This window comes from Marmota marmota, unplaced genomic scaffold, assembly GCF_001458135.2.
Source record: "Marmota marmota marmota unplaced genomic scaffold, marMar, whole genome shotgun sequence".
NCBI lineage: Eukaryota > Metazoa > Chordata > Mammalia > Rodentia > Sciuridae > Marmota > Marmota marmota.
In genome coordinates, this window is record NW_025999968.1 from 58261850 (window position 1) to 58285010 (window position 23161).

The window sequence follows — 23161 nt, forward strand, 5'->3', positions numbered from 1 at the left end:
GACGCTGGCCCCAGCCGAGCCTGCGCCCTCCGCCCGCCCGTCGCCCCGGCCCGGCCCGCGCCCGCCTCGCCTCGCCTGGCCTCGTCTGCCCGGCGCGCACCGGCAGTCCATCCGGCCACAGCCGCCGCCCGGCCGGCCCTGCCGCAGCAGCACGGTAAGAGCGGCCGGAGAGGGACACCACGCTGGGCAGGGACGGGCACCGAGGGCCAGGTCCCGGGTGCCGCGGGCGGGGGTGGCGGCTGTCCCGAGCGATCGAGGGTCGCTCGTGCGAGTTCCACTCGCGCTTGTTTTCCGGTGGCCGAGTGGCTGGGGGTGGTGGGGCCCGGCCACGCAGAGGGGCTGCCCTGCCCGAGGTCTCCGAGCCGGTCCCCTGGCTTTTGTGTTTGGAAGGAGACGCGGGCCTGTCAGGGGTTCCTGCCCAATACGCGCCCTGGCTTCGGCCGAGGGTGTTGGGGACCCGAGGGCGCGCCCGAGGTGGACCCGGGTTTGGGGTGATCGGCCGGAGGGGCGTCGTTCCCCGAGGATCTGGGGCGCCCGAAACACCTGGGCGGCTGCGGCTGCCCTGGAAAGAGTCACCTGCTCCACCAGGTCCGGGCCGCCAGGGCCCGCGCCCTAGGAGGCCAGCACAGGGCACTCTCGAGGTGGGGTGTGCAGGCGCGGGGCCGCCTTTATTTCCTTGGCCTTGGAGCGTTGGATGGAGGGGTAAAGGCGTTCGCTTGTGTGTTTGGGTTGTGGTTTTATTTCTTGTTTTTTAGATTCGTTTAAGCGCAGGAGGTATATTAGCCTGTATTCAGTTTCAGGGTGGCCTAAAATAGTAGTTGACTCGCTACTTATTTAGAAAGTGAAGAAGTGAGCAGTCCTCTTTGGAGATAGGAGTAATTTATTTTAATTCACCAGTAAGCGATTATGTTTGTTCCCTACAGTGGAAGCGCCTCTGCGTTATCCGCCTGCCCACACCACCGCCAATCGCGGAGATCAATCTCCACGTTAAGCTTTATTAAAATTCTGAGTAATATCTCAGTACAGTAAATGTGAACACCGTGCGTCCCGCAGGCAAATAGTCAAACCCTCATTTCTGGGATTAGTCATTCCTCTCTCTAAACTGATGGCTTGTAAAGCCAGAAGCAGAAGTGTCACAGGGTTCTCCCCCCACCCCCAAATATACCTACATACAAACCTGTCCTCTAATCTTACATAAGTGACTACTTGTTCCAATAAGGATACTGTTGTCAGGCAAATTCTCCTTGTTTTACAATTTAACCGTTTTCAGTCCTGAGCCTGCTGCCATCTTTCTTCCCCCACCCCCATTTTTCTTTTGGTTCAGAAGCAGCAGCCAATGACAGCACCAAAAAGATGTAAACTTGAAATTGATTTATATGTTGCCCCTTGGTCTGCCTGCTGAGTTAACAAGCAGGTTGAGTAGAATAAGTGAACTTACATTTGATGAGTTGTGTGTCTGCCTGAAACCATTTAGTAGAGCACTTTAAGTCTTCATGGTTTTTTAACAAAACTCATTAAAAGCTGGACAACAAAAGAACCCTATTCTGCAGATGGTAATCACGCTCTCTATGTGGGAGTGGTAGGCTGGCTGCCTTTTCTCCTGATATTCGTACACAAACTCTGGCAGAGCTCTTCGGTGGCCCTCCACATCCATTCTCCGTCCATCTCAGAAACTAGAAACACAGGAGTTAAGTCAGCAGGTGTCTGTAGACCAAATCATGACAAGAAAGTGCCGTCGGGGGCTCTGGAGGGGTGATTGAACACGCCCAGGTGTACTGGTTTCTTTGACTGACCTAGAGACCTAGAGTTGTAAGTTAGAGAGCATTTCCCGGGGGCCCAGGGTAGTGAAAAGGGCCTAGTCTAATAATATTTGTATACTCTGTCAGATATAGTCATTCTTATTCCAGGGTTTTAGACCACCCTCCACTGGAATTCTGATCCCCACTCTTGCCCCTTACAGGCCTCCATAGTAGCTGTGTGGCCCCAGGCCAGTGACTCATGTTGCTGGGCCTCAGTGGCCTCTCTTGAAGGAGGTAGAGCATCTGCCTCGAAATGCAGAGACTCAAGGACTGGGGACACAGGGTTGTCCGGCATAGGGCTTATCCCTTGGTGACTGTGGGTTCCGTCATGGCCACCATCATTAGTAGCAAATGTTGACTTCTGAGTGAATGTTGCTGACACCATGCACCAAGTGGAGACTCCAACAAGGGTGGCCACTTTTGAGCCAGTCCCCTCCCCATGCTCCCACGGGGCTTCTTGCTCATTGCAGTGCTCCTCGGCCTCTGCAGGCTACTTCGATCTTACCTCTTTCCTTCAGCCTTAACAGCCCTCCCCAGCGCTTCTCGCGGCCTCTGTTATCTTTTTAGCCGAGATGTGTGCACATGTGTGTGCGCGTGCGTTGGCTGTCGGCATTGTTGAGACATCTGCTTTAGCCCTAATGTTGACCATAAAGCGAGAACGAGAAAGCTTAAACCCACATAATTCCATGAGAATGTGCTGTTGCTGCCTCCAGTAAGTTCTCTCAGCACGGTATTTTAGTTCAAGTTCTTGGTTGCAACAGGTGGGAGCACCCACAGGAGACCTGGGTGGTAATTAGGGGTGCCCGTGGAGCTGGTTGAAGGCCTTCAATACTGTAGCCATGAGGCAGGGAGGGTGGGGGATGGCCTTCAGTGGCCTTATTTGCCATGTTAGAAATAGTACAACCGATGACATTGATTGCATTACATTTCAATTGCCTAATAGATTCAAAATATTCTATAAGCATGCAGTAAATGTATAAATTATTGAGGCATTTTTCTTTTTTTCTCCTAAATCTTTGAATCTGTGCTGACCATGTTGGTCAGCACAGATCTCTTGTAAGCCCACCTTATCAGAGCCAGTGAGGCTGATCCCTATTTGGGGTTACTCCCACTGTGGAAATTGCAGAAATCGTTTAATCTCTGTATTCAGAGCAGGAAGATCCTGGGACAGCAAGGGTTTCATCTCACCCTCTCCCTTTTACCCCCCTTCTGGGCCTGTGCTTCCCGGCATCTTGGAGAGCAGAAGGGAGGAAGGGGAATTTTCTGAGACTCCTTCTAGGGCTGCTTTTCCAGATCTGGATCCCATGGGAGCTTATTTGATGAGGCCACCAACCCTCCTGCAGCTGCCTGGGTTGAGGGGACTATGCCCCCGCAGGCAGGAAGTGACCCACTGCCCTGCCAGCCCCCCCATGTCATTGAAAAGCATGAAAGTGCTGCCTTCCAGCATGAAGGTGCCAGCCATCCAAAAAGGTGCTTAATCTGGAGAATCATTTCTAAGGGAATTCAGTAGGGAGTCAGCATTATTATTTAAATACCTGACTGGAGAAAACACTTTCCTGTTGAGACCCTTGGGAGGAAAGCCTTGTAAATAAGAATCCAGGTGTGAACTACCTGTCACTGTAGAATCAACCAGGACTTCCTGGAAACCTGCTTCATGTGTTGCCCCTTTAACTCTTCATTTCCTTTTCTTTTTCAAGATGAATGATTTTGGAATCAAGAATATGGACCAGGTGGCCCCGGTGGCTAACAGTTTTCGAGGGACACTCAAGGTGAGTGAGTCTTCATTATAATATTTTACAAAGCGGAAACCTCCATCTCTAGGAGAAAAAATATTGGCCTTGTCCCAGAAGATGGGTAGTGAGGCCTTTGTAGTGGACCTGGCTCCTTCCATGTGAAAAGGTCCTGTGATTCTCAGTCTGACAGTTGGAGGAGCTTCCTGTCCTGCCTTTTTATCTACTGGGGGGTTTCCTCAGGTGGTGAAAAGGCTGTTTATGAGCTGCTGTGAAAGAGGTAAGAAGAATTAGCTGCGGCTGCTTCCATCAGAAGGGGTGACACCCCCAGAGGTCGCAGGGAGCCTGTTGTCACTGGTGCAGAGAAACAGGCCTGTTTATGTAAACTGGAAAACAGATTAAAGATGAAAGAGCCTGGGTGGCACATGCCTGTAATCCCAGCTGCTGGGCGTCTGAGGCAAGTTCAAAGCCAGCCTCAGCAAAGATGAGGCGTTAAGCAACTCAGTGAGACCCTAAATACAAAGTAGGGGATGTGGCTCAGTGGTTAAATTCCCCTGAGTTCAATCCCCACTACCCCCCACCTCCAAAAAAAAAAAAGATGAAAGAGCCTTCTCCGCTGCAGAAACATGCTTCATGTCTCTTCTATCATGATTCCTTTTGGAGAATGTTTCGTAGCCCAAAATGGTAACTTCCCATTTGCTTTCTCCAAATGTAAGTGACAAGGTGTGGTTGTTTTTGTATAGTAAGCATGTTTCAGAAGCACTGATTTTAAGGTTGGCCTCCTGAAAGCTGTGTCTGGCAAGATGATGACGTTATCCCTGGTATGTTGTATTTTCCTTTGTAAATCACTAGTGAGGTTATTTGCGTGATACAGTACCAAAAGCTAGAAGCCGGCACAGTATTCATGTCATTACGAAGAACAAAAAATTTCAGTGAGTTTTCATGTGTGTTTGGTGCGATGTTTTAATTCTGGCAGAAGTGGTGTAGAGATTATGGTTATTGAGTTGCAACCAACACCCTTAAGGAAATCCTTCTATGAATTAAAAGAATCTGATGATGCATCTGAGGTCTCTGGATTCGGAAAAGAAATAGTCATTGCTGAAATTTGTGTGTTGAAATACAAAATGCGGATTTGATTTGTTCTTTGGCTTCCTGATTTTAAAACAAGAACTTACAGTCCGGAAAAGCACTTGTTAGCGGCTTGGGTAATGCTAGTGGGAATTTTTAACCTCTATGGGACATTTCACCAAAATTAGCTCTGCTGTGAAGTCGTTTATGACTGCAGATGAGTATTTTGCCCTTGCTTGGTGAGTTTCTCCTCCCAGGTCACAGGCAGTCAAGACGTCACCTCTTAGGGCTTGGGGTTTTAGGAGGCTGGGCTTCCAACTTCTGCCTGCCTGCTTTTGCAATGCGTCATTCATTGTTCTGCATTCTGGAAAAAAAAAAAAGTGCACAACTGATTTTATTTGTAAATGTGTTACACATTTTTTTATTGATGACTCAACAGATGGGTCATTGTGTTACACATAACATGGAATTTCCAGAATATGTTGGAAAAATAGAAGTTTTCTTCACGTTTCCCCCAACAAGTTAGGCAATGACAATGAAGACATTATCTATTACTTAGAAATGTGTCTTCCATTAAAGACTGTGTTCGCAAGGTGCTGGAAGTGCTAGATCAGCACTCCACACACACTGAGTTTTCTGTCCCGACGCATCTCTCCCCTAAAGTGCAGGTGGTTGAACTTCAAACTCATTTCCTTTGGAAACCCTTCCACTTACAGGTGTGTGAGTGGTTCTTTTTAATAATACACTTCACCTTTTCTAAAATGAAACCTTAAGGAATCTTTTTCACATGTTATTATTTTCTGAACTGTTGAAACCAGAGGAGGACCAACTTCTCTATTTCCATTTAAATTGTCTCATGAGAAACATTTCAAGTGAATGCTTCCAAAGATATTCCAAAGATATCTTTATTACAGAGATAAAATGTGATGGTTAGATTTTTTTAAATTTCTTAATTTACATTGATTAGACCAAGAAAATAACCTCCTGGTCATTCTGATTCTGTGAGGTTAATTAAATAATCCAGAATAAAATGGAATCACTGGGTCACTCTGACCTAGGAAGTCTGAGTACTGAGTGGTTACTTGTGTGTGTTGCTTTATAATTGCTGGTTTAATCAGGGTCCATCAGTAAGATCACCCATGGACCACTTTTAAAGTGGGTAATTAAATAAGTTCCTCTTGTATTTCCATTTGCTTTTGCATCTGTTTCTGCAGCGCCAGCCAGCCTTCGACACCTTTGATGGGTCCCTATTTGCGGTTTTCCCCTCTCTAAATGAAGAGCAAACACTCCAAGAAGTGCCCACAGGCTTGGATTCTATTTCTCATGGTAATTTCATCCTTAGACTTGAGACAAACGGTGCATAATTTCCCTAAGTGGTTCAGTTGATGGAGAGTGTTCCTATGTTGAACTTGGGTGTGAAAACCCTGGTAGAAGACCAGAACTGGGAGAAGGCGGGTTCCTTTTTTCCTCTTTTTTTTCCTCCAGTACTGGGTACAGGTGCTCTCCCCCTGAGACCTAAATCTGGAGAATCCCACCAGAGGGCTCACCCCGTGAGCTTCTGTCAGGAAACTGCAGGGGAGCTCTGTGTTTCCATCCCCGGCAAGTACTTCCTCATCTCCTGGGTCCGCTCAGAAAACAGACATTGAAATTCACCGGCTTTTAAGCCTGGGCTCACATTATTAGTTAAATTTCCAACTCCCACCCCCACTGGGGCTCTGTTTTCAGGACAACAAATTATTGTTGATCTGTTCCCATCTGATTCCTTTCTTCTGCAGTTCTCTGGTGTCATTGCTTACTCTTCTTAAAGGACTAGCATGGCAGATGATGGAGGGACTGGCTGCAAGCTGGCCAGCCCCTGCTTCCTCATGTGAGGAAAGTGCTAGAAGATTCAGCCCAGGCAATTAATTGAAAGCATATGCTTGCATTAGCATAACATCATGTGACTATCATTTATCATTCTTGAAACTTCTGGAAGCATCTAGAGAAGATTGTTTTTCAATTAAAATTGAAGACTGGCCCCCTTTGTGGTGCTAAGGTCTGCCTGATCATGCCGGGCCTCCTGCCTGCTGCTTGGTTTAATGGACATAACTTCTCAACTGTGCATTTAAAATCCCTTATGCCTTTTGACCAAAGACCATACCATTTCACCTTTTTCTAAAAATTTAAATGATATTCCATCTATTCATGTAAAGCTTTGCAAAATAGGATAAATTTTATTTTAGACTTTTTTTGTGTGTGTGTGAGTGTAGTCCTGAGACATATAATGATTTCTCAACTTCCGTTGAGATTTTTTGTTCCTATTTTACTTTTGTTGTTGTTGTTCCCCGGGCCCCTTGTGTGCTAGGCGAGCACTTTCCCACTGAGCTGCCTCCCCAGCCCACTTTAAGGAATAGTGTCCAGGTTTGGGATCAGAGTTGCTCTTTCCTGAAGTTGGGTCCCTGTGTCAGTCCCCCCTGGTGTCGCCCCAGGCCCTCACCTGCCCTGCTTTCGTCTAGACTCGGCCAGCTGCTGCGAGCTGCCTCTGCTGACGCCCTGCAGCAAGGCGGTGATGAGTCAGGCCCTAACAGCCACCTTCAGTGGCTTCCAGAAGGAGCGTCGGCGTCTTGGCATTCCAAAGAGTAAGTGCTGTGTGTACGAGCGCCGACCCAGGCGTCCAGGGCCAGGGCACGGCGGGTGCTCCATTTCGACCCCGGGTTTAGGGGTGTTAGAAGAGGCAGCGATGCAGTTCCTGGAACCGGTGTTTCCTGCAGGGTCTGCTGCACACCCGGGCCCCCCATCAGGCTGACTTTCAGGGCAGAGCCTTGCTCATCTCCTGGGTTGGGTGGGTCTGCAAGAACACATCAGGGTCGCCTAGTCCCCCCTTCCCGCTCTCTGTCCCCGGAGTCCTCATCACGTCTTCCCTCCTCGCAGACCCCTGGCTGTGGAGCGAGCGGCAGGTGTGCCAGTGGCTCCTGTGGGCCACCAGCGAGTTCAGCCTGGTGAACGTGAACCTGCAGAGGTTCGGCATGAACGGCCAGGTGCTGTGCAACCTTGGCAAGGAGCGTTTCCTGGAGCTGGCCCCTGACTTTGTGGGCGACATTCTCTGGGAGCATCTGGAGCAGATGATCAAAGGTACCCCCGGTGACCCGATGGCCTTGTGCAGGGAGGGGAGGCTTGGGAGCAGCAGGTGCTCTTCCACCTGAGGGTCCCGTTTCAGATGACACAGAGGGCACTGCCTCGGCACCCCCTAAGGGAGGTGACCAGAGGTCTTCGTGCCACTTGGGGAGGTGTGTGGCATACAGCGGGGATGACGCCACAGGCAGCAGCCTTAGTCAGGGAGCGCTGCTGTGCTGGACGCCACCATCATGGCAGCCTGGGTGGACGGGCGGTGCGCCATCAAGGGTTTCCCGACTCTGAAGACCAGGGAGCCTTCATGGAGATGAGCTCTGTGAATCACCCAGTAAATTCCCTAAATCCAAAGGAAATCCAGCAGAGGACTTTCTTAGGAGGAGGAGTGTTATGTGTTTAAACAAGCAAGTGGTTGATTCATACCTATACACGGATGGTATAGATATACGAGGCTATAATGCACAGAAGCTGACCATTGATCACCAGAGACCTCACCAATACAGAGACAGTCACAATTCAGAACTTACCAGCAACAGCAATGTGTAAAATGCATTGTTTAAAAAGAAAAACAAAAATCATAAGGGTTGTTTAAGTTAAAAACTATAAGAAAAAAGTGTGTGTGTTGAGTTTGGGGAAATATTCTTCACTTAAATGGATTTTAAACATATCAAATTTCAACATCTGCTGTAGACTCAGAACCTCAAAAAGCCTGGGGTTCACCTGCCACCTCTTCCTAGTTATGACGTCTTAGGGCCAGGGAATCTTATTTTAAAAGATCCCCTGTTTATTTGGCAAGTTGGACCTGTTTTGCTGTCACTCAGGCGTGTGAGCCTGTGTGTTGTGGGACAGGTGTGTGGCAGAGTGTAGACCCTTTCAAGTTCTTAGTGCACCTGGCCCCCTGCACTGGGCCTGCCGTGCCCTGGCCACACCTCCAGGTCTGGTCGCTGTGGGCCTGAGCCTCACAGGCAGGAGCCATAGCCATCTCGTTAATCCTCAGCACTCCCTGCCCCTCACGGACGGTTTTTCCCAAAGGGTTTAGGTGTTTCCTGAGCCTGGAAGTAAAGACATTTCAGGTCTTTCCAGCTTTGCCATCAAGTTGGACTTTGCCAATGGCATCATTAATTTTGGAAAACTTACTGACATTCTTAGGAAAATGTATTGCTGTCTCTGTCACACAAAGGTCACATAAAGACACGGGATGTGATGGGATGGAACGGGAGGTGCCATATGCATTGGGTCATTCTGGGTCACCCGTGCGACGCGTTCGGAAAGTAACTTTTCTTGTGGTTTTTACCTATTTGCCATCTTATGTCTCCTGCATCTATTTTTCAGAAACCCAAGAAAAGACAGAAGATCAGTATGAAGAAAATTCACACCTCAATTCAGTTCCTCACTGGATTAACAGCAACACCTTAGGTCAGTCTGCTTGATTCTGTCTTCAGGTCTTGCTCTTGGGTCTTCCTGGTAGACAGGCCCTAATAGAAGCTCCATGGGGCATCCTGGACCTGCACTGTCCCCCTGGGGTGGCCACACCTGTGTGTTGAGCTATGCGTGGTATAAATGTGGCTGACCCACATTGAGATATACGAGGCTATAATGCACACCAGTTCATAAGTCTTGGTACGAGATAACATAAAATCTCCCCGATGATCATATCATACTGATTACATATTAAAAAGGTAATTGATATGTTAGGTCAATTAATGTGGAAAAATAACTGCCCCTGGTTCTTGTTTAATGCAGCCACTAGAAAGTTTAAAGTCATGTAAGTGGCTTGCAGCGTCTCCGTGGGTCAAGGTGTTCCAGGCAGTTTACAGAGGAGAGCTGACGTCTGCGGTCGCTGGCTGTTCCTCTGCGGTGGGCACAGAGCGAGCCATGCAGCCCTCAAGTGGCTCAGCACTTGGGAGTTGAAACGGCTGTCGTGGAAGCAGGGTCCTCTGGTCACTGCTCAGTGGGAGGGAGGTCACGTGGAGGCTGGAGGGTGCAGTGCCACATGGGATTTGCTCCAGGGATGGCCATTGGGGTGATCTGACTCTCACAGCCCTGCCATCCTTCATTCCGCTCAGGTTTTGGTGTGGAGCAGGCTCCGTTCTCAGTGCAGACGCAGAATTACCCCAAAGGCGGCCTCCTGGACAGCACGTGTCCCTCGTCTGTGGCTCCCGGCGTGCTCAGTTCCGAGCAGGACTTCCAGATGTTCCCCAAGTCACAGCTCAACACCGTCAGTGTCAACTACTGTCCTGTGGGTCAGGACTTCCCAGGCTCCAACTTGAATCTGCTCACCAGCAGCTCTGGTAAGCAGAAGTGTCCTTGGCCGAGCGTTGATTGGAGGAGCCGTACTCAGACAGCCATGTGGTTTCTTAATAAATGTGTCCTGGGTTCAGCCATTGGAGAAGGACGTCAGAGGACGCTCCTGTGCTCGGTGACTTTCTGACAAGAGCGCTTCTGATGTGCTGGAAACTCTGGGAGGGAGCTCACATGCAAGGCTGGAGGGGGCTATGCCTCCTGAAAGTGAGCCCGACGGTCCCCACTCTTGAGCTAAATCCTCCATCCAGTGGGGCATTTCATGGGAATGATGTAAAATGTGACCGATTTCTTTTTAAGGAGAGGTAACACACATTGTGCAGATCCCAGTTGTACACAGGTGGAATCTGTGCCTGTAAGTCCACCTGTAACAGCTGTTCAGATAGAAATAGGAGTGTTTCCGGCACCCCAGGGAGTTCCCTCTCACCCCCTCAGTCACGGCATCCTCACCACAGGAGGAAACCAGTCTGACATTGTGTCGTTGTGACTTGCTTCTTGCCATTCTTCCTCGATGGAATCATACAGCGCTTTTTTCCTTTGAGTCTGTCTTGCTGATTTGTGTGAGCGCCATCCGGCCTGTAGCCAGTTTTCCATTTCAGTGCTGTATGGTGTTCCGTCTTTGAGGCTGTACTTGGTTTATTCTCCTGTGGATACATGGTGATTTGTGGATGTGCCTGTCTTCAGGAGTAGGCCTCTGAGTCTGAGAGCACTCGGGGGGCCCTGAAGGACCCTGCACCTGCGGAGGGGTGGCTGCAGTCGGGGTGGTTGGCGGTGATGCCACAGTTGTGCCCGAGACCCACCTTTGGCAATGACCCAGTAACCCTGGACCCTTCCCATGCCCCGGGGACTCAGAGCATGTGCTGGGCTGTCTCTGCCAGGGAAGCCCAAGGACCACGACTCCCCCGAGACCGGCGCGGACAGCTTCGAGAGCTCGGACTCACTGCTGCGGTCCTGGAGCAGCCAGTCCTCCTTGCTGGACGTGCAGCGGGTTCCTTCCTTCGAGAGCTTCGAGGACGACTGCAGCCAGTCTCTCTGCCTCAGCAAGCCGACCATGTCCTTCAAGGACTACATCCAGGAGAGGAGCGACCCGGCCGAGCAGGGCAAGCCGGTCATACCTGCCGCCGTCCTGGCCGGCTTCACAGGTGAGCCTGGAGCCGGCCTCCGGCCGTCCCTGCCCACCACCTCCATCCAGGCCTGCCCACCACGTGCCAGGGGGTCGGGGTGTCTCCAGGTGAAGGCAGCTGTGTCCACACCGGCTGGTGACACCCCTGGGTCTCGCCCTGGGAGGATCGTGACCACGCCCTCCACCTGGAGGCGGAGGCGAGGAGGGGGACAGGCGCTGAGTCCTGGGCCCTGACTCACCTCCTGCAAGATCTCCAAGAATGTAAACTGGCCCCGGGGGAGTGGCCGGACCGGCCTCCAGTGATACCTGGGCTGTTTACCTTTCCTGGCCTCTACGACCATCGGCTCTTAGTCTTCAGGTTTGGGTGAGGGCTATTCTAGGCAGAGAACAAATACTAAAGCCACTTTAGAAACAGATGATCCAATACTGGAGCGAAAATACCAAGTTTTTTTTTGTTTTCATTGCTTTGTGTGTTCTTTAAAAATATATATATATACATACACAAAATGTATATATACACACACACATATGTACATATATGTATATGATTTTAACCATATGGAGCTACTTTAAAAAAAAAAAAAAAACGAACTCAGTAGATTAAAATGAGGCTACATGGGCATCCGTTTTTTTCTGTCATCTGAAAAGCCCGTAGGTGAAGTCCATGTGTAGTGTGGGGCCGGCGGTAGTTCCCCTATCTGGAGGTGCAGGGCCTGGTAGAGAAATGCAGGGCGTGGTGCTGGTTCTCCATGTGGGTGGTAACGCTAGTCCCCATACGTCGACTGCCACTCTGTGGGGAACTGGGCCCGGGGTCTGTGGTGGGGGTAGCCTCGCGTGGTGTGGTGTGAACCCACTGTTGAGATGGGGCAGAGAGGTGGGCAGCTCTGGGTGGTCACACAGCGCCCCAGCTTGGCTCGCTGGCTCCAGAACACTGTCCTTAGTGCTTCAAGGGGATCACTATTCGGTGGGAGAGAGTGGGCTTCGGAGCCGAAGGTCTAGGTTTCCCCCCTCCCCGGCTGCATGTGACCAGGACGGGGCGCTGGCCTGCCAGTGCACCTTCAGACCAGGCCCGTGAGGTTTGGGCCCCACAGGCTGTCGGTTCTGAGCGGCAGTTGAGAAGGAAGGTGGCTGAGTTGCTGTGTGCCAGGTTGGCTTCGCAGGCCGGCCGTGAGGCCACGGGGATCACCCCCAGGCCACCAAGCACCCCTCTCCTGAGCAGCGGCCCCACCTTCACGGGCGACATGCCCTTTCTGTGAGGAAGTGTCCCTTCCGCCGCCCCCACAGTGCCCCACTGGGAGTTTCTAGAAATAGGCCCTCAGGCTTCTCCCAGGGGAGCAGCTCAGCAGGGTGAGGACCGGGAAGGCCAGACGTGGTGGCCCTGAACTTTCTTCCCCACAGCAAACCCAGGGAAGAGCGTGAGGCGGAGCGGCCTCTTCTCCAACAGTGGGAGGTGTAGAGGGACAGCCCCCTTTGGTGTCCAGCCTCATCCCATTGAGGTGTTTAGACTGTCCCCACCACACTGGGTCCCGCCTGCATGCCAGTGCCCAGCTGGCCAGCTGTGTCCCTCGGCCGTCCTGCCCCACAGTGTCCTGATGCTGTGATTGTGAGCCGCCTCCCTCTCCCCACAGGAAGTGGGCCCATCCAGCTGTGGCAGTTCCTCCTGGAGCTGCTTTCCGACAAGTCTTGCCAGTCCTTCATCAGCTGGACCGGGGACGGCTGGGAGTTCAAGCTTGCGGACCCGGATGAGGTATAGCCAGGGCCCGGGAAATCCCCAGGCTCTAAACCTAATTCGTCACGCCACGTTCCCCTCTCCATCCCCTGAGCCCAAGAAAGGGCTCATCGGGTCCCCTCCCGACTACTAAGGCTCCACTGGAGCTTTCGCTTTGATGATGAACCCACAAGGTGTCCTTCGGGGGCCTCTGTCCATGGCCACTGGGCTTGCTTCCCGGTCTTGCTCTGATGTCCAGTCAGAAGCCTGAAGCTACAAACAAAGCCTGTCCCCAAAGGCCTTAGGAGACCCGCCTTTGCCCATTGAGGGGACCGAGCTTCCTGATTGCCCCTCCCTAGGGGTTGGGACCATCTGCTGCAGAAGGCAGATGTGTTCAGACAGCACTGAGGAGCCCTCCGCCTCTGGCAGTGTGGAGTAGAGCCTGTCACCTCCCAGTTCCCTGGGGAAACCAGCACCAGGGAATGAATATGTCACTCATGTCACTGGGCTTGGAGTCCTGCTCAGAGAGAGAACCCAGGGCGGTGGTGACCCAGCCTTTCCCTGTGTCAGGCCTCCTGGTGGGGGCCCTCAGCTCCCAGGAGGTTTTGCTAAGACAGACCTAAGCCAGAGGCAGGGACCTCACTCACCCAGGTACAGAGAAACAGCCCAGGAGGGACAAGTGGCCCTTGCGTATGTATTAAAAGACGACCGAGCCCCTGGGGCCTTCTGTGGTTGGCAGACTCTGTCGGATGAGCCCGCATCAGAGTCGGGGAGCCATTAGTCACTGTTTCTGAGTTGGCAAATGTAACTCTGTTCCATCTCTGTCCGTCCAAGGTGGCCCGCCGGTGGGGGAAGAGGAAAAATAAGCCCAAGATGAACTACGAGAAGCTGAGCCGAGGTCTACGCTACTATTACGACAAGAACATCATCCACAAGACGTCGGGCAAGCGCTACGTGTACCGCTTCGTGTGTGACCTCCAGAACCTGCTGGGGTTCACGCCCGAGGAACTGCACGCCATCCTGGGCGTCCAGCCGGACACAGAGGACTGAGGTCTCTGGCACCACCCTGAGCCACCCCGGGCCTGGGACTGTGAGCGGGAAGCCCAGCCTGACCAGCTGATCCCCAGACCCGGAAAGGCAAGGTTGAACCTGTCCCTGTCCAGAAAGGTCACCGAGAAGCAGTGGCCTTATTTGATCCCAGATCCTGCCTGTTCAGCAGGGTGCCCTTGGTGGCCGAGTGGCCCGTAGCTGGGCAGGAGCGACTTTAATGAACGTGGTGGAGATGGAGGCGCAGGGGCCACCCTGGCTCTGCATGGCCATGTGGCAGGGAGTCTGTTCAGGATTCCCCGGGGAGCAAGCGGGTGTGGAAACACGGACATTTAAGTGGTGTTTTGGCCTGTTGCAACCGGAGCAGAGACCCTCTCTGTTGGAGAGGGCTGGGAGGGAGGGAGCCAGGGACCACGCCATTTCAGAAGACAGTTTGTGTATATTATTGTAATCTTATAATTGTTATCAAAATCCTCTAACAGTTCTATTTAACAGAAATTGTATATTGTAATTTAAAATAATTATATGACTGTATTTGAGATAAGAATGCAGACATCCAATATTTTATTCCATTTTTTCAATAGCACATGCGTCCGGCATTTTACAAAGACGCTCTCTGCCCCCATGGCAGACCGAGGCGTTGTGAGTGTGGATTACGTTCATTTGATAGACCTACAGGAACAAGGTCTCAGGGGTGATCCCTGGTTTTTGTCCTCTTATTGTTGGTTTTTTGTTTTGGTTTTGCCATGATGACTGTCTTGGCAAGGACTTTGTACACTTGGATTTTTATAAGAAACTTAATGTCATTATTCTGGGGTACATGGACCTCTCTGCTTTTTCCTTGAATTGTAAAGCAAAAGCTATAAAGCAGTATTTTTCTTGACAAATGGCATATGTTTTCCACTTCTGTGCATGCCTTAAAGCCGTTTATACACAAATGTATTTTATTTTTTGGTGTAACCGTGTTTTCCCGACAGCTCACCTCTCCTGGCCAAACTTTTCCTTCCTGTGCCCCGAGTGACTCTGTGTGATTAAAATAAGAAAACTATTTTTGGAAATAGGCGAGTCCTTTTCAGAGACCAGGAGGGATTTATGTAGCAGCTATTTTTACTACAAAAGTAATTCACTGGAAAAAAAAAATGTAATTTGTACGAAAGCTTTATTTTTATCTCAGCTCTGTGTCATGTATTGTGCAGAGCTGAAGGGCAGGGTGGGCGGCAGGGGCTTCTGTAAACCTCGAATACAGTGACGCATGGCTGCACCAAGGTGGTCACCTGCCGTACCTCGGACCATCTCGATAGTATGCTTTCCCTTTCTGCTCAGTGTCCTCAGCAAGATCGTTTCCTCTTTCTTTATTATTTTCTTGGGCGTGGAATACCCAGAAGCACCTAGAGGGTCCGCAGACAGAGAAGAACTCACTGGAGTGGATCATTGGAGGAAAATGTTTTGATTCCCGCCAAGACTTGAGGACACATAGTCCACCATGTAGTCCTGGCCTTTGCAAGTGATCCAGCCACGTTGACTTCAGAGTCAGAGGGACTTTCCTAGCAGCATGACCGTGGATCCCTGAGGCTGAGTGAAATCACGTGAGGCTGATGAAATCACGGGACCGCGAGCCGCGAGCCGCGAGCCGGGGCCAGCAAAGCCAGCCTGTGGCGGCCCAGCCAACATGCTCAGAAGAGATGGTTTTCAGGACATTTACGCACAGGATGTTTTTTCAAGTGGGACCTGTTTGTCACTGGAACATCTGTTTATAATATAAACAGACGTGACTGGGAACATCTTGCTGCCAAAAGAAAGTGTAGCCATCGGCTGATTTAAATGAGGTTGAGCTAGGAGCAACGGCCAGTTTCAGACTGGTTCTGACCAGCAGCGGTGGCAGTTTCTTGTGGTTCAGCCTCAAGTGATGGAAACAAGTCCCGAGAAGCCTTTGGCATGGTAATGAATGAATCTTGAGTATAAAAGTTTTGTAATTTGGCTTTTTCTTTCTCAAGTAATAAAGTATTTGGTTTCTGTAAATGTCTCTATAATATTCCTCGCCTTCTCCACTCAAGCATCGGGAGCCAGAGTGAGGCCCCAGCGTTGGTGACCCCGTCTGCACCTGCACCTTCCTGTCTTGGGTGGGCCTTCGTCTCTTGACCTGGTTTCACCCTCGAGGAAGCCTAGAAACCCTAGAATCCCTGGCCTTAAGGAATCAATGAGCCCATCCGGAAGGAGTTCCCAAAAAGTGCTCCTTCAAGGGAGAAATTCTTCTAAGACAATCGTAACGGGGATCATTCGGGTGTCTGGCCTTTGAGAAAAGACTGAGGATGTTTGTGTTAAGGATAGGACTTGAGGCATAAGCACTTCTGTAATTTGAGGCCGGGGCGCTCCAGGTCCCCTCATTGGAGCTCTGACACAGGGGACAGGAGCCAGAGAGGACAGAGATGGTCCAGGACACTCGTTCCTGTACCCAGGACTCCACACCCTGGGCTGCCAGGCTGCCAGGACCTCATTTAAACCAGCAAAGGATGGCACTTAGGATAGCACCACATCCCTGCCAAAGGTTACCATTTCAGAAGTTAAATGTTAAGATATTAATTTTGAAAAAATCTACTACATATTAGCATAAACAGCACGTTTTTTTCTCACTGAAATGAAATTTTTTTAAAATAATCATGGCATTATTCTACATTGGCAAATCTCTTTCATGTCTGGCTTAATAGATTTCTGTCTACTTATTTCTGCATTTAGTTTGTTCTGTCATATTTTGATGAGTATATGAAGAAAATATGGCCTTCCTCACAGCCATGTCCCATAGTTGTGGATACTCTTTCCTATGATGCCAACGATTACACATGGCGATTTCTTAAATCTTACTTACAATTGGAATATGAAACCATATCAATAAACTTTCCAGTGGTCACACCGAATTCCATTGGTCTGTCTTGCCGTTGGAATGGATCTTTTACTCATATGTAATTTTGTAACGTCATACACATTGGTCATTTGGAAAGTATTGCTTCAAAATGTTGACACATTTCGATATCAGATGATCATAGTAGTTACTTTAATCACCAGCAATCTTACCAGGCTCACAACGACTAACAAATTTTCAAGAATTCACATCTTTATTTGGAAGTTCAAATCTTTTCATTGACAATAAATCTTCCTCTCAATTGTTTTCTCTGAAGTGACAGGCGCAGTACAGTTATTTTTGAGAATCAATCCACCCAGTACTCAAGGCTGAATAGATACAATTTGACACTTGTTCTTTCAGGTAAAAATGGTGCCCATGAATAAAGTGGTTAGTTTAACTTGTAACTCAACACAGCTGCCTTTCCTTGGGATGGTTACCATACTTCCCTATGCAGCAGGCTTTCCATTTTATTACACAAAAATTACAAAGAGGGATGTGGTGTTAGTAAAATCAGATTTCACTGATTCAGCAAAGATATTCTTGAGTGGAACTGATATATATATATATATATATATATATATACACACACATTTAATTCATCAAGTACATGATATTGAAGAATGTGATGACTCTTGTCCAGTTTAGTGCCCCTGCCCCTGCCCAGTTCATGAGGCACCAGTACTCTCCCCAACCTTTGCACCGTCAATGCCAAAGTCAGCCCAGTAAAGATAACGCAAAAACGCTTGCCTGACATGTGTGATGCAGGGATTGGCGTTTTAGCACCACATGTAAATAAATGAATAAAATGAGGGTTCATCAACAACTAAAAAATACATATTAAAAAAAAGATACTGCAAAAAAAAATAGTTCCAACCTTCAGGAGACCCGCCCCCCCCCACGCTAGTCTGAGTACCACACTTTGAGAACTATTCTAGAAAGGAAAGAGGCTTATCTAGAACAAAAGGGGTGAACCTTGAGGGAAGTGGGCAAAATTAGGCCTGGCTATGTCAGAATCTGATGTCCCTGGTTCCAATTTTACCCTTTCACAACCAGAGGATGCATTTTAAACTTAAAACAAAAGGAATTGCCTACTATTCTGCATGATGTAGGAAAAGTTCCTCACTTGGAGTAAGACAGACTTTGTTTTCCAAACCTTTTATAGAAAAAAAATGTATATTTTGCCATACTTTTTGGCAGTTCAGATTTAAATTCAGTTATAATTGTCTGTTTAATACATGTGTTCGTTTTCTGTCACTGTAACAAAATACTTGAGGCAATAAATTTATAAATAGAAAAAGGTTATTTTGATTCACAGTTTTTAGGGTTTCCGTTCTTGACTGATTGGCCCTATTGCTTTTGTGCTTGTGGCTAGGCAGCACATCATGGCTCAAGGTGAAGCAAAACCACTCACCCCATGACAAGGAAGCAAAAGAGAAAAAGTGGCCAAAGTCCCACAATCCCTGGCAGGGACACTCTCCCAGTGATCTAAAGATTCCGACTAGGTGCTCCTGCTGAGCCTCCATTCCCCTCTCAATTGTGCCACCCTGGGAAGCACATGGGCCTTTGGGGCACATTCAGATGGAAACCACAGCGACATAAGGACCATCTTACATAAGGGTGGCCTGGCTGGAGAAGTATCAGGAAGAGCTGAGCCGAAATCACTCTAAAAATACAAGATCCTGTCCCTTTAAAGATGGTGACTTTTTTCTGAAGGATGCAAGAGTTGATCAATTGCTTTCACCACCTTCCTATAAAATATTCACTTCATCACCTCCAAAAGAACCAATGATTACTTTGATAACATTAATGTCACTTGTCGGTTATAAAGACAATATCAATTGACAGGTTCTGTACTTGTAACCAACCTCAATTTATCATCACAATGAATTTAAAGAAAAAAAAAGCAGAAAGGGAACGGAAATTAAATATTTAGATCTGTGTCTGGGATCTTGAATGTCCCCCAGGGGTCACAGTGTGAATGTCCCCCATGCGCAGTGCTCAGAGGAGGGGCCTTTGGACAGTGCTCGGGTCTTGAGGGCTCTGGCCTCACCAGCCAACTAATCCATTGATGGATTCAGAGCTTGTGGGGTTTGGGGGAGCAGCTTTGTTATAAAAGCAAGTTGTCTCTCTTTGCTCTCCGGCCAGCACGAGCTGAGTGACTTCCCTCCACCACACGCTTCCGCCGTGATGGGTAGCCTCACTACAGTCCCAAAGCCATCAGGTCAAGTGACCATGGACGGAACCTTAGAAATCGTGAGCCAAAATCAACCTTTACTCTTTAAACTGATTTTCTCAGGCATTTTGTCACAGTGGCAGAGATCTGACTAATACACAGAGAAGTCATTCTTCTTAACATTCTGAGTTCTGAGGCCATGCCGAGATGAGGTCCACGTGGCCTGCCTTCCAGCCTTTCCCCACGTGGGGAAGGAGTGAAGCTCAGTTGCCTTTGGGCCCACACCACAGGCTGGCTCTTCCCATGTTCCGGCGGGGCTGAGGGCCTCTGGGTGTTGGACGCTCACGGTAGATGATGACTCAGAGTCTGATGGAGCTGCTCAGTGAGGTGTGTAAGGCACAGGGCACAGGGGGACGGAGAGGGCAGCATGGGCACTGGGTGTGGGGTTGGGGTAGAAAGTTGTCTCATCTCTTCTTGGCAAACATGGAGCCAGTTGGCAGTAGGTGCCCTTGAGCTTTGGAGCCACTTGGGGCTGGCTGTCACCAGCTCTGTCACGTATGGCCTGTGACCTGAGGCATGAGACTACTCCCTCTCTGCCTCAGTTTCCCCTCATGAAGTGGGGTCATTGGGTGGCTGTGGATGGATCACCATCATGGGTCTAGATGGCGTGCCATTGGTAGCCCTGGGGGAGCACCATGAAGGCACCAACCAGTGACTCTAGGCAAGGTGTGCTCAGCCAGGAATCGGCAAAGAAAACAGGGCTCCCGACAGCCTCGTCTCCATTTTCACAAGAAGTGACCTGACCCAAAGGTCAGCGATAGAGCCAGCACCTAGGCACCACCCAAGGCCTGGTCTTGTGTTTCCTGGTGTGGGTCTCCCACCGCGGTAACCCTGCCCGGTGCTGTGGTGCGAACGCCCCTCCCGACCTCGAGTTGAGATTTAATCCCCACTGGGACAGTGCTAGGACGTGGGACCTTTCAGGGGTGATTAGGCCACGGGGCTCTCTGGCCTCCTGAGTGGAGCCCTGCGGCTCCCACAGGGAGTGGGCTCTTCATCAAGGATCCGGTTCTTGAAAAGAGGGGTGAGTTGGGGCCACTTTCTTCTCTCCATCGGGCACAGGCTACTTACCTTCTGTGCTGTCGTGATGCAGCCAAGAGGCCCTTGCCAGACGCTGACCCTGGACCCTTGGCCTTCCCAGCCTCCAGCGCCGTGAGACAGGACTCCTTTTCTTTATGCATCGCCCAGTCTGCGGCATCGTCTTGAGGCTGCAGAAAACAGACTACTTCACAGTTTGGTTTAAGTGATTACAAACGCTACCCAGGGCCTCCCCCAAGCTTCCAGTTCCTTCTTCCACACAACCGAGGGCCAGCCCTTGGTTCATGCTCCATTAAGCCTCACCTCCACCCCCCCGCCCCCCGAAAGAACGCACAGTCCTGGGGCTCAGCGCTGGCGGCGGCTCACTGAGTTTGAACAGATGCAAGGATCTCATGATCTGGGCCAGATGTCAATCTGTCTTTCTGTAGGAGCAAAGCAGAAGGGTGAGACCCGAAGCTCTGTGGGGAAACCCCTTATTTCGTAATTGTTCTGTAACTCCTGGGCGGGCTTCAAGCGTGTTAGTTCTGCTTGAAATCTAACGTTAGGGGAAAGACCATTTTTGGTCATAGCTGGTGTGATGACATCTTGGCAACTGGAATTGACAGGGTATTTGTTCCTGGTGCTCTGAGTAAGTGCCACTCCCGGCCTCCCAAACTCATATTCAGATGGCACAGCAGCCTGGGGTCACCACACCTCACTCCTATCATCTGTCTCTGAATCTCTGGCTTCTTGCTGTGGCAACAAATGCTGCAGCTCAGCACGCATGTGTGGCTTCTGTGGCCTGGGGTCAGAAATAGGGAGTCATGAGCATCTGTGGCCCCAGAGAGGCTGGGTGGGCCGGAGGACAGCGTGGGGGGAGGAAATGATAAATGGTGAATAAAAGTGAGCTTTCAGGCAAAGGAACGGTGTGAGCCATCTCCACGTGAAGCCAAGCTGAGAAATGCCCCCCCCCCACCCTTGCTGGTAAGGTCTGCCTGTGCCATGATGGAAGATCACCAAGTGGACACATAATTAATCATTGCAAAACAGGGCTCCGTGTTCAAAGTTCACTTCCATCCGTCGTCCACTCACAGCTCTGTGTCACCCGGGGAGTCGGCGTTACTACACCCACTTTGCACAGGTGGAAACTGAGGCTTGGAAAGTGACAACCCCACAGTGAAACTTTAGGGACTGGTCCTGACCCATCGGTGGATCCTGCTTTTCGGGGCCCGAGGTGCAGACCGTGGCTTGGGGTGGTGGGGGGCTCCGTGCTCTGGAGCCAGGGCTGCCTCCTCGACTGGGTCTCAATGTCCCCTAGGTACTGGAGCTGCCTCTCGTCTCCATCTCTGGTGATGACCGAGAGGGCTGTGGGTGCCCTGCTCCATCCCACTCTCAGGCTGAGGCGACTCCTTCATCATCCCAAGAAATCAACATCGTGTCTGTGATTCTCAGGTCCTGGGCAATTAGAGGGTTTGGGATCAAGTCTGCAGGGCCCTGGGGCGTGTGTCCTCCCCAGCTGTGGAGCAGACCCCAATGGCGGCTCCTGCAGCTGCGTGACTTTTTCCTTTCCCATCCCTCCCAGGTGCGGGGACAAGCAGCTGTGGAACGTCGGCCGCTGGGAATCTGCAGATGATTGAAAGCCAGGCCTTGCCTGCTGGGAGCCGCTTTCCAGGGAAGGAAATCGGGAGGACAGAGGCCCCCCGGAGGGAGGCTCAGCTGGCTCCCCAGCTGCGGCTGTGGCTGGAGTCAATGTCACTGGTTTCTCCTGGACAGTGCACATCACGGGACACCACAACAGGAAGCAGCAGGACATCCACCCGCTGGGTGCCAGGAAGCTGCCCAGGGGCACAGGTGTGCTGACGCCTCTGAGGCAGCCCTGCACTGGGGACCAAGACGTGCAGGTGTCCCAGTGCACACCCACGCACCTGCTCACGCCCAAGCATCCAGGGCAGGGGGGCCTTCCAACCTCTGCCGCCAGCTGCCACCCCAAAATGCCTCTCCTGCCACCCAGAAGCAGCCATGACTGCTGACAGCATGGGACACACCCCGGGGACCTGGGTGTCCCTGGGAGCTGCTGGTTTCCTGTCATGGGGGTCTCTACAGTGAGGAGGCCGTGTACTATAGGAAGAGGAGGATGGCTAAGGACAGGCATTCTGCCCACCAGGGAGCCTTAGAAAGGCCACCAGGACAGGTGACACGAGCCAAGGAACCTCAGGTGGGGCCAGGCCTGCGCGGTCACAGACGCTCCACCTGTCAGCCCTTGATAAACACCTGAACAGCTCTTCCCCATAGACTTTCTGGAAAAACCACGGAAAATGGAGCCTCCTTGAGTCTCCAGGAGACCATCCCAGGACACGGGCTAAGAAGACCAGCAACCGAGCAGGAGAAGGTCAGGAGAACTGCCCACAGCGGGAGGGAAGGCTCCTCTGCCGGAGGTCCAGAGGCTCCTGACCATGAATCTGTGGGAGAGGAGCGGAGGGAGCCCGGAAGGAAGGGGGAGGCGGGACCCCCGGTGAGGCAAAGCAGGCTGGGAGGCTTCCGGGGCACCCGAGCCTCCTGCAGGCTTGCCTCGTCCTCACCGGGCATCTGTCTGGGCGCCCTTCAGAGTGGTTTTGGTTTATCCGTCTGGTTTAGCTGTGTTATTTAGTGGGTGCTGCAGTTTGCTCTTATTGATACTTGAGAGAGCATTATAATTTTATGGTTCTATTTTAAAATACAGTCGCCTTTTTATAATTCTCACTAAAATATTTCCCCAACACTGAACCTTTTGTTTTGCATTTGGATCTAAGTGAAACCACCACTACTACTGACAGCATCTAGCATTGAGATCAAAAGAGACATTGAAAATAGTGAACACCATTTCTGTATGCTCTTAGCTCTTTTTATTAGTCTACCCAAGTGACTTAATGTTTCCTTGAGTTTTGTTTTTAAAACCATTACCAAAAAAAACTTAAATAAAACATCATCAAAACTACATAATCTTTTTATTAGTTTAATCCTAAATTCATAGATTAATTTTAATGAGTCAACACGTTGCAACTATTTATTGTTCTGTATATTTTCTTAACTACAGTAGTTTTGATTAAGATAATGTTTTGTGTTTAGTGCTTGTTACGTTTATGGAGTCACAA

The 23161-nt window shown here is 50.3% G+C and overlaps 1 protein-coding gene and 1 long non-coding RNA gene across 2 annotated transcripts in view; both read left to right on the forward strand.

The window, feature by feature from the left end:
• Ets2 (ETS proto-oncogene 2, transcription factor) overlaps positions 1 to 15903 on the forward strand; it is a 16405-nt gene extending 502 nt beyond the window's left edge. The window contains 10 exon segments of the mRNA XM_048803685.1: positions 6 to 154; positions 3497 to 3568; positions 5812 to 5923; positions 7093 to 7215; positions 7508 to 7708; positions 9038 to 9121; positions 9772 to 9996; positions 10885 to 11148; positions 12758 to 12876; positions 13672 to 15903. Of these exon segments, the coding sequence (XP_048659642.1) occupies positions 6 to 154; positions 3497 to 3568; positions 5812 to 5923; positions 7093 to 7215; positions 7508 to 7708; positions 9038 to 9121; positions 9772 to 9996; positions 10885 to 11148; positions 12758 to 12876; positions 13672 to 13887 (1565 nt within the window). The 3' untranslated portion in view covers positions 13888 to 15903.
• Positions 15904 to 20635: 4732 nt separating this feature from the next.
• LOC125616887 lies at positions 20636 to 23004 on the forward strand. Its single transcript, XR_007347661.1, has 2 exons — positions 20636 to 21264; positions 21613 to 23004. It is a non-coding gene; the product is annotated as an uncharacterized LOC125616887 (long non-coding RNA).
• Positions 23005 to 23161: the final 157 nt, after the last annotated feature.